The sequence below is a fragment of the Varanus komodoensis genome, unplaced genomic scaffold (genome assembly GCF_004798865.1).
Source record: "Varanus komodoensis strain SLA01 unplaced genomic scaffold, ASM479886v1 scaffold24, whole genome shotgun sequence".
In the NCBI taxonomy this organism is placed as follows: Eukaryota; Metazoa; Chordata; class Lepidosauria; order Squamata; family Varanidae; genus Varanus; species Varanus komodoensis.
This window is the reverse complement of record NW_025335641.1, coordinates 12417499-12431908: the sequence shown is the minus strand read 5'-3', so window position 1 is coordinate 12431908 and position 14410 is coordinate 12417499. Positions and strand designations below refer to the sequence as shown.

The 14410-nt window shown below is 40.4% G+C and overlaps 1 protein-coding gene across 2 annotated transcripts in view; it reads right to left on the bottom strand.

The window, feature by feature from the left end:
* SLC30A7 (solute carrier family 30 member 7) overlaps positions 1-14410 on the bottom strand; it is a 40802-nt gene that overhangs the window by 4048 nt on the left and 22344 nt on the right. For both annotated transcript variants that reach the window (XM_044432290.1, XM_044432289.1), the window contains exons 9-10: positions 2717-2807; positions 218-367 (exon numbers count right to left, since the gene is read on the bottom strand). In XM_044432290.1, coding sequence (XP_044288225.1) covers positions 218-367; positions 2717-2807 — 241 coding nt within the window. The remainder of the gene's footprint in view (positions 1-217; positions 368-2716; positions 2808-14410) is intronic.

The following is a 14410-nucleotide window of genomic DNA, read 5'->3' as shown; positions in this document are numbered from 1 at the left end:
CTACAAGTCTGAGGCTGGCACATTAACTTATTTTTAGAAGCCTGAATAAGCACTAAGAAAAATCAAGCAATTCCCCTAGATATTTGTTCTTTATGTGTTTTTAGATGCAAAACAAAAATGTTTTTGCCTTTTCCTAGTCTTCCCTTCCACTAAAGTAATACTCCCTTTACCTGTAAGAAACAGAACCATCTTTAGAGTTAAAATAATAAATACACACCTGAGTAAAGATGTTGTGAGTTTGGCTTAGGATCCACTTTGCATCAGCATCTGGAGCTACAAATAGTTTCAAAGTCCCTATGTAAACATCAGTACACAGGGTCCAGAAATGAGGATCATGTAAACTGTAAACGCCTTGCAATTGCTGAACCTAAAACAGAAGTGGCATTTGGTTTTGTTGTAATTATTTCTGATAAATGAATTTGTGGTATATAAAACAGAGACAAGTTGTGTAACTGCATTCATATGAGTTCTGCACCTGCATGGAACCTTGATTCAGGAATGATCCATACCAGATAATTTTCTGGCAGGAACGCTCATATTGTGCATGTCCCTAGCAAGTTCCGGCCTATTCCCTCAATTCCCTAGGACCACCTAATAATGGCCTCAAAAGAGAAAGAAAACTCAGCATCAGTATCAACACTGCAACCAACATCAGTGACTTCAGTATCAAGTCAAAACTTAGCACCGGCACCAAAATGGGGATGCTGCGTGGGTTGTGTGAATGCACAGATGACCACTTAATAAACCATAGTTACAGTGCCGCAACCTGTCTCCCCTCACAGTCTCTGTGCATCACACATAGGGACAAGTAGCAAGCTGGCTTATTGGTGACAGGTCAACCACTGTAGGGTGTTAACAGCACTACTGCAGAATTAAAGATAAAACTTTTTTGACAAATGTACAGTCAGGCCAGGCATGGACACCAGGTCTGTGACAAATGTAGATTGGGTTGAACATGTTTGTTGTTTGCTTTATTTGTTGGATTTTCATCCCACACCATTAGTCAGAAGGTTCCCTAGGTGGGCTACAAATAAGTATTATGCAGCAAGGTTCCTTACAAAGCAAGATTGGTTCATTCGGTGTTTTCGAAAGTTCATTTTGCAAGTGGGGACAAGTTCTCACACTTTACAGAAGCAACGAGGTTGCTACTTATACACTTGTAAATGCAGAGGTAGTGTACTGTGATGTGGGAAGAGCAGACACGAGCTTGCATACAAGTTGCAGCATGAGAGGTGGTAAGAATACTGCCAAATGCTACTGAAGTTGCAACACCTCTACTGCAGTTTGCTTTCAACTGGCCTTCCAGACTGAGTCCTACAAGGTGGGATGCTGAGCAAAACATAGTTAAGAGACCAATAAGCCCATGCTATGTTCTCCGTAACAAACAAAAAACTTTGGTTTACACAAAGAAGTTCCTCAGCTATTCAAGGTTTTTGAATTGAGGCTCTGCCCAGGGGCAGAGCCCATATGGATGATACACAGACAGCATGAAGAACAACCAGGATAAATATGAATTGAGGTATATATAAAATGTATCACACTTGTTTTATTTAAGCAGAAGTTGAACAAGTCTATACCATAATAAATAAGCAAGGACAAATTTCACTGGAGAAGAACTTAATTGTCTCCCCATCTCTGCTCCTTAAAAGACTGTATCTAGTAGACATAGTGATTTCTTCCAACTTCTGTTCCAAACATAAGTATTTAATCCATGTATTTCAAATAAGCCCATGGACTGTTAGGAACATTAAAAAGCATCTAACTTGATATTGCTTTCATATCCTATATAAGCTTGCAAACAAAACAAAACAAAACAAAACAAAACAAAACAAAACCTGAGGCGGTGGTACTTCAGACTCATTATGAGAAGACAATCATGCTAAGTAAAGTCAAAGGCATAAAGCCAGATATGAGATGGACTGACTCCATAAAGGAAGCCACAAGTATGAATTTGGGAGGGCAGCATGGAGTGCTTTAATTCATAGGGCTGCCCTAAGTCAAGACAAACTGTTAGAACAACGTCATGACATAACACAAGTTTACTTCTTAAACACAGCAGAAGCGTCAAAAAAAACCAGTTTACCTTGCAGCATTAAAAAATAAAAGCTGCACTGAGTATAAAAAACCTTTCCGGCAACTGTATTACACTCAAAACCTTTCTATAGCCACATACTTTTTCACAGCTCTGAACCACTCAGTACCATTCCTAGTCACAGTGCTATGCCCTCCATAACAGCCTTTCCGAAGTAGTGCCCTCCAGGTGCTTTGGATTGCAACTCCTGGCATTCCTGACTGCTGGCATTTTTTTCTGGGGCTGATGGAGGGTGAAGTCCAAAACACCTGCAGGACAACAGATCAGGGAAGGCTGCTCTGTAGTTTTAAGACTATCACTATAGAGACCAATCATGAAGTTACAAGTGACTCAATAAAAATACCAGACCCAATGCCCACAACAATGGTAGATTGTTATGAATATTATTTGAAGATTCAACCTTAAATGCACATTAAGAACATTAATAATCAGCTTGTATAAATACTAAAGCATAGAAATTGTACAAAGGCAAACATTTGTCTGATTTGCTATCTTAACATTTGAACATTTGCCCAGGAAACCTGTACAACATTTCCTAGAGCTAAGTATCCTCCAGATGCTGAATGTTTAGCTGCCCCATCATCTAGAGGTATGTTTTAAACAGATGGAAAAATGACAGCTTACCCTTTGATAGCACTGAGGCAGAGCACTTTCCAGCGAAGGAGGAGTTCGCTGCATCAAAATGCCAATGGACTCTCTTAGAAGTGGAACAACACTAGAAAGAATTTTTTGGACATTTAAAATGCGACATCTTTTTAAAAGCGCACTGTTCATTCATTCAATTAGAACCCATTGCCTTTCTATAAGAAAAATGTGCTCAAGGCAGCTTACAATCATAAAAACTCTATTAAAATAAATCAAATACATTAAAACAATGAGAAATAGAACAAGCACAGAGTAAAAAAACCTCCAAACCAAACTAACTGCATGCATGCCAAAAGTCTGCTTTGATAAAAAGGTCTTTGCCTGCTAATAGGAGGACAACTGAGAAGAAGCAACCCTAGCCTCTCTAGGCAGTGCTCCACTACCTGGAAGTAGTCCCCAAAATTCCCTCTTTGCCACTGCCACCAACCCCTCTGAAGTTGGTGGTCTCAAAAGAAGAGCATCTCCCAAAGACTGTAAGACCTGGGCAGGTTCGTCTGCGAGAAGGTGGCATTTCAGGTAGCCTGGTCCAAAGCTGTATAGAATTATATAGATCAAACATGGCATTTTGAATCAGAAATGGACTCGCAGGCGGTGTCGCTGCTGTAACCAGAGAGTGCCCTGCTCCCTGTAGCCAGCTCCAGTCCACAGTTTGGCTGCAGCATTTTGGGTCAAATGTGATTTCTAAAAGTTTTAGAAGGTAAGCCCCCACCCTCTCACCCCATCCCCGGTAAACAATGGTGGTCTATGTCTGATGTGACCACAGTGACTTATGCCTTAGTTACATTCTGTTTAGATTACTGTAACACTCAGATATGGGGCTGCTTCTGAAAAGTGTTTGAAAACTTCAGCTGGTTCAGAGAGCTGCTGCCAAACTGCTGACTGGGGCTGGCTACAAGGAGCATATTACTTCTTTGCTGAAACAAATACAATCCTCCTCAGCAGGTTTGCAATTTATCCTAACCCTTACTTGCAGAGACTGCATCAGATATGTACTCCACAATGTTAGCCATTTTAGACACAAATTTTAAATCTATCTGCAAGACAACTTTAACAGTTTGCAAAATTTCATGCAAAATACTACATTTATTCAGGAAATAATCTGGACCACATGCACAGATTACACATTGTGTGCTGAAGCAAAGTGTAAAGTTCAGATCAAGCTCATGAAACAATCTTTGACTAAACAGCATGATGGCCCACCAGTATTATCATATCCATGGAGCTTGAGCCTGAGCCTGGTCCAAAAGCCAGGCCACAGACACAAGGCACTTAGCTAACAGAAATGTGCCACAGATTACACATATTTATCAAAAATTGTGCAAAGTCAAATTGTTACTAGAAGCTGCATATCCAAGCATAACAGGGTAGACAATATCCCCAGAGTGTTTAGACTGTACACAATTAATGCCACCAGAATAGATAAAGGGTGTTAATTGAACCCAGTTGGAGAAATCTAACTTGCTCAGAGCCAAATAGGAAGTCTGATGCAGCCAAGGATTTCCACATGTACCTTTTGATACCAACACTGTTCTTTCAAAGGAGACTTGAGTGCTGGCAAATCTGGAATCATCAAAGCCAAAACTTGCACTGTAACTACACAGTACTTAAGGTAGAGACAGACTGACAGAGGTAGACTGGCAAACTTGATGCAATACATGAGTAATAAAAGAAATGCACATAGTACAAGCTCACCTTTCTGTGGCTCTCTATCTGCACACCCAGTAAAATTGAAGAGTTAAACTTACCTTTAGTCATTTATCATCGCAACTTAATAAATCTAGGTATGAGCAAGCTTGTGGCTACATACATGCCTGCTTTGCTTAAGTGAGCAAGCCAGTAATTTTTCCATTAAATTATAGTTTCCCAGTTCATCCAAAGTAGAAGCCACAGAGTTAACGTCTTCAGAACAAACCAGGATATTAAGCCAACTTCAGACCATGACTCAATCATTTTCTTGATCAGACAAAATAGGAAATGATAATTAAATAGAAGGCATACAGGTTTATTTGCTCATGAGAAACTGAGAACAAAGCCATAATGCTCATTGATACCTTGGCTTATTAAGTCAAGATAGGATTGTCCCTACATGGTCAGTATGTAGTGATTGAAATAAGGTATTCTAAAAGTTACATCACTCAAAATGAACAATAAGCTGTTATTCAGAACAAAATTATTAATTGGAATGGGAGGATCAATGGGAGGTCATATACCAGTAAGTAGCTCAGCTGTGACTTAGGCACTTTCTAAGGAATAGCTATAGAATTTCCAGCTACAGAATCTATAAAAAGTCTATGCTACTCCTGAAATCTATACAAAAGAGATATTGATAGAAACCCATGAGTGATTCTTTAAATCCAAGATCAATTTTAACAGTAATTATAACCACCATAAAATCATAAAAGTCATGTGAAAACATTCTTGCATTAGTGTCTGGCTTGGGAAATGTTTTGCTTATGATCCAAGATAATAGGCAGAGGGGAGAAAATACAAAGGAAGAGATCATAAAGCAAAATTACTAGGGACTAGTTCAGTCATAATAAAATGACTTGCCTAAAAGAGCCAGCTTTGCATTTCTTGGAATAAGGAAATTCAGGGACTTAACAAAGCTTAAGTAGCGAGCATTTGGAAGCAATTAGAGGCTTCTACTGCTGACTATAAAACTGACAATATCACCACACTAGTAAAGACACACAGTTCCCCTGTGGAAAGGCTTAGACTGGGGCTGCGAAATGTCTTCTGGGTAAAGGGCTACTACTGAACCTTAGGCAACAGGCAGGGGATTGGTCCAGTGTATTTTATTTCATATGCTGTGCAATTCTATATATTGCTCAAAATTAAATCCAGCTTGAGAGGTACTGAATGCATCAAAAGAAATAACCAAGAAGACTTTATGGGAGCTGGGTACAGCCAGCTCTATGGTACAGAAGAATGACAAGCTACTCCTGCAGCACTGAGCCCTGTGACCGTGTAGACTGAAGCATCTCTCAGGGATGGAAATTCCAAAAAGGAGAGGTTTTGTAGGGAGTGGGGACAAGTAAGCAGCTGTGCTTTGGTCTTTTGACTTTGAAGGACTAAAGAGACAAACATGGCAGTAACTGCCATGACTATTCTTTGGGGGGGGGGGGTTGGCAGAGAAAAAGAGAAGAGGGCACTCACTTTTCCCCCCTCCATGGTACTTTCAGCAGTAGCTGCAACTATTTCAGCTGCTGTAGCAGCAAGTTTGGTAGTGGTGGCAGCAGCAACTGCTTGCTGTAAATAGAAAACATGATAATACGCATGTTGCATAATGCAATACCAAGCTTTGAAACATGGGGAGTTAAACTCATTACTGTTTTATTGAGAGTCCAAATACCATATTTTTTGCTCTATGAGACAAACTTTTTCCCCCCTCAAAAGTAAGGGGAAATGTCTGTGCATCTTATAGAGCGAATATGTGTGTGCAGTAAGTCTGTCAGATGTGCAGCCCATGGGGAAGTGATGGGGAGTGTGCCTGTGATTATGTGCCCATTTGATTCAGAATATTTTTTTCTTGTTTTCCTCCTCTAAAAACTAGGTGCGTCTTATGGTCAGGCGCGTCTTATAGAGAGAAAAATACGGTAAGTGGTGTCAGCTTTGAGATGCAGCTGCTTATAATCATGGTGCTTTTGCAGTGATCTGGCTAGAAGGCAAGGTACAGCTCTTTCAGGCCCTGCACAACCACTGTGACTTTTGGTTTGAACAGCATTCAACTCTAAATGGAAAATCAGAAAAAGCACCTTTTTCCACCTTCACCAAAAGTCAGCAATTACAATGTGAGGGACCATAAGGGCCATAAAAACTGACATGGAGGATCACATGTGACCCATAAGCCATACTGGTAAGCTGCCTAGGAAGGCCTTTGGCAGTTATAGGCAGCATATAAATATGCAAATAAATAAATAGACACAAAATAAATGTTGCACAACCCAGCCCTGGTATTGTATTTGCTACAATACTAGAATTTTCTGGCTCCAGTGTAAGGAGTATCTTATCTAGAATGAGTAACAGAACCAAACTAATCAATATTATCCTATTCAGTTCAGTATCATGGATCTTCAAAGAACTGGGCTAGAGTTTGCCATTACATTGTAAGCATGTGTTTTACATGTCAATCAGTAATGAGCAATCATTGTTACTGTCTTTCCCTCAACTTTTAATCGTATTGCCTGTATTTTATACTTAAGTATAAGAATACTAGGAAGTTACACGTAAATGTTCTTACTCCCTAACTCTTCCACAAATATACTGAGATCACTACCTAAGTACTAACTATATACAGAGTGAAATATGCTAAGAAAAACAATCTTAAGAGATGCACAACTTAAAATAGAATGGATGGTTCTCACCTCATACATTCCCTTATTTGGATCTGGAATATAAAGATAAGAGTACCTTTCACCCTAACTGAAGTGATGAGAATATTTTTACCTTCTATGGGGGCTCACTAGGTTTGAAAAGTGAGCGTAAAGCTCATTCCTCGATCATCCCGTGGCACTTAGAGAATGACAAAGAACATGATTACAGAATCTCTCTACCTTTCTCTAGGGCACTGGATCCTCTACAATTCTGTTGTACATTGGTGATATAGAAGAGACTGTACCAAGGAGCCAAACCACACAACAGCAGACCCAGCTTCTTGGAACCAGTCCAGTATGTTCAAAGAATAATGTCCTACATGTCAGGTCATTCAATCAATAGCATGCCAAAAATGGTACAAGAGCATTCATAAACCTCCATCACTTCCCAGAGAAGAATTACTGACAGCATTGGTAGAGCTCACAAGGACATACACCCCCAAATTTGATAATGGACTGAGAATCTCTTTCAGACTTGGGTACCATAATCCAACAATCTGTACAGGGGCATTTTATTCTTAGTTTTATTCCCACTTTAAGACAACTGTAAAGTATGTGAAAGGCCTTTAAATGAGGTTCAAAGGGAACCATGGGAAGAGAATAATCAGAGGAATTATTCATTTACAGAACAGCTATAAGAATTGTGGAGTCATCAATTCAAGTAACTCAGGATACTTAAAAAATAACAACAACTCTTGCTAGATGACCTCATAAGCCTTTTTCCAAAAGGCTGCGGTGAAGTGTCACCACAGAAGGAGAAATCTATGTCAGGCTGTCCTACTCCAAATACCTTTCAGTTATTCAATCAGAACTTCCTACTGAGGATTGAAAAAGTGCTGGTCAGTGGTTAGAAATTAACCATTTGATATACCTATTCAACAAATGCTTACTACTAAGCAGAATGTGAGCCACAAACCAGGCAGATGCATATTTAACATCAAATAAAGGCCTAAGAAACATCTGGAAATTATATTCCTTAAAGAATAATTGCTTACTGTCATGTTGTATTGCCTGTCCAGATATGGTTTTAAGATATGCCAAATTCTCATTATGTAAACAAATCAGATGCTATGGTGGCTAAAACAAGTTTGTATACAGCACCCCACTATTTCTGCCAATATTGGAAAAGAATGCACATTTAAACTGTGCTCCCTTTTCTGATGGTATATTATCTGAGTATAAGAGACAGCAGGATGTATGAGATGTTAGTTAAAGAATAGTCAAGAGACAGAGGAGCCTAGAGATTTTGTAAAAGATAACTACTCATCTTCTACTGCTGTGGTGTAGTTACCTTCATTTGAAGGGGGATGTATATATTAGTAACTCTTCTAGTGAGAGTGGGAGCAGGCTGCATAAAAATCAGATGTTTATTTAAAAATAATAATAAAATACTAAATGCCTCCCTCACTTAGCATAGTTACAGTTAAATCTCATAATGAGTATGTTAAACCTATATGTAATTTTTCATATAATTAAACTTATGTACCAAACATGGGCTTTAATTCCAGATTATCATTTCATGAAAATGGCTCCGCCCAGTCTCACTACGACACTCTTGCTTTTTTAAAGTTCTGGGCTTTCCTTTTCTCTAAAGTAAAGTATAACGTGCAATGATACGCTCTTTGCTTCTGGGGTGGTGGAGTTAGGCCTAACAAGGAAGGGGAGCTAAGACAGAAAGGCAATTTAGTGGGATGGATAAAAGCCATGTATATGATTGTGTTGTTAACCTCAAACTGCCATGGGTATTCATCAAAAGGAAGGCTTCATATGGTAATATTTTAATTACATCTCTAAAAGGAAAATATGTTAAAAGGAAGTAAAAATGAAAAATATATACAGTTAGACAAAGATGTAAAGCCTGCTTGTGAGAATGAAATAATGTAAATAATACACTACTTACCTGTTTTGCTATCTCAACATACAGCACTTTTAAATTTTGGCAGTTATAAGAAATCCGGCTGCTATTTCCTAGACTTCTGAGGAATAAGCTGCTAGATATCAGAGTGAACTGAAAAGTTCTGTAATATATGTTTCTAGCTTATGTATTTTAAAAGTTGATAGCATCAAATGATTGATCTTAATGATCGATACTGTCTTTTAGTACTGAATTAAAATATTGTGCTAGTATAAATTAAATTGTACATTTGATTTTCAGTAATATTTTGAACTGAACTGCTATTATACTATTTATTCTAATAATACTTCAATAGATATTCCTGTTTTAGTATTGCCATTCTTCTGTTGTGACCCACTTTGGGCACACTTATGTGTAAAAAAAATAAAATTAAAGTAGCAACATCAACAACTGATGTCAAAGGAAAGACAAGTTTTACAAACCCCTGAATTATTCTCTGGAATGGATTAAAATCCAAGCAAAGGGAGAATTACTAATTCTCCCAACTAACTAATGTTTCACATGGCCAGGAGAGAGCTCTCAGTGCATCAAGTCTTCTGCTGTTAAAGTCCTACAAACCTTTTAGTTCAATCTTATTCAGTATCATTGATCAATATTGCTCCATCAAAATGAAGAGTAGGAGCCATTGTTTGAGGAGTATCTGTGGGGCCTTTCTCTTCCTCCTTTGAATGTTGTCTGAATGTCTTCACTCTGACCCTTTTCAGCATCATGGAACATCACTGCCTGTGTGTTCCCCTAAGAGGAAGCTTTCTTCCCCGACTTCTGGGATTTTTTCCCCTGCAATGTATCCTCTATCATATGATCCAATAGAACACTCTGCTCCATCAGATTGCAAATGGTTGGAATGGGGAAAAAAACCTGCAGGGTATCCACATCTCTTTCTTTCTATTCTTCCTTTCTTTTCAAGGAAAACATGCAACATCTTTATTTAATCCAAGGAGAATTTGAGAGCTCTCCTATCTCTACTTGACCACTTAAAAAACAGGCTGAACCAGAACATTTGTTCATTTTTTTTGTGAGTTTTTTTTATTAGTCATGGAAATACTAATGCAAAGCTTTGTCTTTTGACACAGAAAACACTTCTCCTTGCTATTCATTAGGTTTTGCTCCAGACTCAAGTAAACAACAGCTAGAGAAATCGTATATCCTACTTGAGCAGATTTAAGAATTGCATATGCTAGTTGATTAGAGATTTGTAAAGCTGAGGCAAGCATGACAAAGCAACTAATCTGGGCAAAAGCAACAAGATGGAATGTAATTCTTTATGAAAGCAGGGTTGCAGTTACATACTGGTGCTTGTGGGTCAAGTGTAAACCATCATTTGCAAATTTTGAAAAACAAACATGATGATTTCAAATTAACATAGGACACAGGGATCACCATGTACGGGAGAGTCTCCTGTTTATTTATTACATAAGACCATACATAAAGCAAGCCTAGACATTGGTTCCACTAACAGAATTTATGTTTGTTTGTTTGTTGGTTTGGCCTTTTGACTTTACAGCCAAGGGTATTTCTTACTGTTTATACTATAGTATAGCACCTGTAGTAGGAGCAACATCCCTCATGACTATTTATTTTGTCTAAAAGTTGTCCATTAGCATCATCCTCTCTGGGTGGCCATTACAATAAAAATGTCAATAATGGCATTAAATAAAATAATGCAGTTAAAATATTACAATAAATAAACAGATAAAAACAATATATACACAGACAGGATGTATTATGAATAAAATGCATAAATTAAAACCAGTGCCATCTACATAGATGGTTTAAGTAGCACCACAGGTGCATCAAGAAAAGTTTTCATCAAGTACCTACAACTCAGTAAAGTAGGCACTGGATGAATCTTCAATGGCAGGGTGTTTGACTGGGGTGCCACGACAGAAAAGGCCCTCCTCCTTGCAACTTCCCCCTTACCCTCCTTAGGGAGAGGAACTGAAGGAGGGCCTCCATTGATGATCTTAAACTATGGTCAGGAATGTATGGAGGAAGGTGCTCCCTAACTTAATGTGGTCCCAAGCCTGACTTAAAGAGGCAAGAGAAAATTCCTTGAGGAAGGAATAGGGCTGAAAAGCAGAAATGCAAGAAAGCGAGCACCTCTGGAAGGTTTCCCATAGTAACGAAATGGAGGCTCTATGATTGGCAGTTTTATAAGCCCTATTCAGATTTTCTTCTTTTAAGATTAGAAATCACTAAGCCTACAACTATGTGGGCAAGAAGGCAACAGAAGAAGGCTATGTGGCTTCACAAAAGGCTTGGAGATTACCTGAAAACAAAAAAGGACACACACAGAAACTGGAAGGAAGTCCAGGCTACAAAGGAAGAATACAGGCAAAGATGGTATCAGGAAGCCTTAAGCTAGGAATGAACAGAGGTTAGCAAGGAATACTAAACTCAATCAAAAAAGCCTTCTGTGGGTATGTTCGCTGTAAAAGACAGAGGAAAGAAATGGGGGTTCAGCTACCCAATGTGGATGACAAAATGGTAACAGATGATAAAGAAAAGGCAGAAGTTCTCAATTCCTACTTTGGCTCGGTCTTCTCCCAAATAAAGATCTATGACCTTCCTGATGAAGGGGGAGTACAAGCTGAAAGAGCAGGATGGCAGCTCAAGATTGACAGGCGAATGGTCGAGTATCATCTAATTGGGCTGAGTAAGGGGAGAGGTAACAAGTGAGGTACTGCATGGTTCAGTCCTGGGCCCAGGACTTTTCATCATTTTTTTAAATAGTATTGATGAAGAAGTGCAGGGAATGATTGGCACATTTGCAGATGACACAAACTGGGTGGAATAATATGCAAGATGATTCTGAAAGGCTGGAGAACTGGGCTGAAAACAGCAGAATGAAATTAAGTAGGGACAAATGCCAAGTTCTGCACCTAGGAAAAATGAAACTAAATATATTGTTACAAGATGGGGAGTACTTCTCTCAGCAGTACTGCAAGTGAGAAGGATCTTGGAATTGTTGTTAGATCAGAAGCTGAACCTGAATCAACAATGTGATGGAGTGGCAAAAAGGGCAACTGCTATTTTAGGCTGCATTAATGGAATTATCACTCCCAAATCACATGAAGTACTACTTCCCCTTTACTCAGCACTGGTCAGGTCTCATCTGAAGTACTGTGCCCAGTTCTGGGCACCACAGTTTAAGAAAGATATAAACAAGCTAGAAAGGGTTCAAAGGAGGGCGACAGAGATGATTCATTCCAAAGTACAGGGCACAGAGTAACAGGCTCAAATTACAGGAAGTCAGGTTTTAGCTCAAGATCAGGAAAAAATTCCTGTTAGAGCAGTACAGCAATGGAACCAATGACCTAGGGAGGTTGTGGACTCTCCCACACTAGAGGCATTCAAGATGCAGCTGGTCAGCCATTTGAGAGAGATGCTCTAACTTGGTGTCCTGAACTGTGCAGGTGGTTGGGCCCAATGGCCCCTTCCAACTCTACCATTCTATGATAGTATGTGCTGTTGCTAAGTGTTGCAACTCTCATCTGCATTTCATTGTAGTCCCTATGAAGGTGGTGTATTCCTCATGCAATCAATCACATCTCCATCACACATCTGTAACCCAATATGATTTAGAAGTTTGGGGAAGCTACACAGGTATAGCAGGCGCCCTGCTATAGACACTGGTACATCAACACATGAAGGTTTGCAGGCCACCAATCGGTGCATGATGCAGGGGGCAATGCTACTTAGCTATTAAATCAGGTGAGAGCAACTTTTGCACAAGGCCACACTGAAATACAGGTGCATATATTTAAAAGGGGTAGGATGCAGTGAGATGGAATGCAGCATAGATGGAGATTCGGTAGAGGCAGTCTGGGTGAAACTTAGGGGGTTTGACAGGGAAAGAGACCTGACAGTGGGGGTATGTTATCGCCCTCCAGGTCAACTTCAGACCCTGGATGATGTCCTGACAGGCCAGATTCTAAGGATATCTCGGGGGAGAGACACAGTAATTATGGGGGATTTCAATCTCCTGGATATTAGTGGGGAGACTCACTCGGCGGTGACAGCCAGGTCACGTCACTTCCTAGAAGCTACAGAGGGAGGGTTTTTCACACAGAGGGTCCGAGAGGTGACGAGGGGGGGAAACATCCTTGACTTGGTCTTGACCAATAGAGAGAAGCTGATAGATGAAGTACAGATTAGGGGAGCTCTGGATGTGAGTGATCACTCCAACCTTTGCTTTGAGATCAGGGGACTGCGGACGTGCAGCAGGTTGATCACTAGAAGATGGGACTTCATGAGGGCCAACTTTGGCCAACTGAAGGCCAGACTGGAGAAAGTCTTGTGGGATAGGTTACTGGAAGGTAAGCGAGTTGAGGAGGGGTGGATGGCACTCAAAAGGGAAGTTTTGGAGGTACAAGCCTCGACGATACCTCTAGTTAGTAAGGTGGGAAGGCGGAGGAGAGTGCCGCCATGGATGCAAAAGGTGGTTAGAGGGATTAGACGAAAGAGGAACCTCCGTAGGAAATGGGTACTGGGGCAAAAAGACAAAAGGGTATACCGGGAGGAGGAAGCCCATTGCAGAAGGATTCTTCGCAAGGCTAAGCCTGATTACGAACTGAGACTTGCCAAGAATATCAAGAGCAACAAAAAGGGCTTCTTTTAGCATGTAAATAAGAATAGGAAGGGGAGACAAGTGGTGGGACCACTAAATGAGGAGGAAGGAGATCCAGAGACTGATATGAGGGAACAGGCACAGATGCTAAATGACTATTTTGCCTCCGTGTTCTCCCCAAAGCAGGATGGGGGATATCCGCATAGATTAGATGAGGCTGGGGACTTAGGGGCACAGATTAGTCACCCCCCCTTGAAGTCAAGGGGCTCCTCAGGGCATTGGACATTACAAAGGCGCCAGGCCCTGACGGGTTACACCCGAGAGTACTTAGAGAGTTGGCAGGGGTTCTTTCACGCCCGCTCGTCTCCATTTTTGAGGCCTCGTGGAGAATGGGTGAAGTTCCAGAGGACTGGAGGGTGGCATCAGTGGTACCAATTTTCAAAAAGGGTAGTAGAAGGGACATGGGGAATTACAGACCTGTTAGCCTTACGTCCATTGTAGGAAAAACAATGGAAAGGCTCATAATAGAGAGAGATTTAGTGATGCTAGATAGGGAAGGGAGGCTGACAGCCACACAACATGGCTTCCGCAAAAACAGGTCCTGCCAGACAAACCTTGTGGAATTCTGTGGCAAGGTTTCGAGATGGCTAGATGGAGGGGATGCAGTGGTTGTGCTATACCTGGGTTTCAGCAAGGCCTTTACAAAGTGCCCCATGATATCCTGCTGGAGAAACTGAGGAGTTTTGGGATACACCAAAGCACTGTTCAGTGGATTAGGGCATGGTTGACTGACCGAAAGCAGAGGGTAACCATTA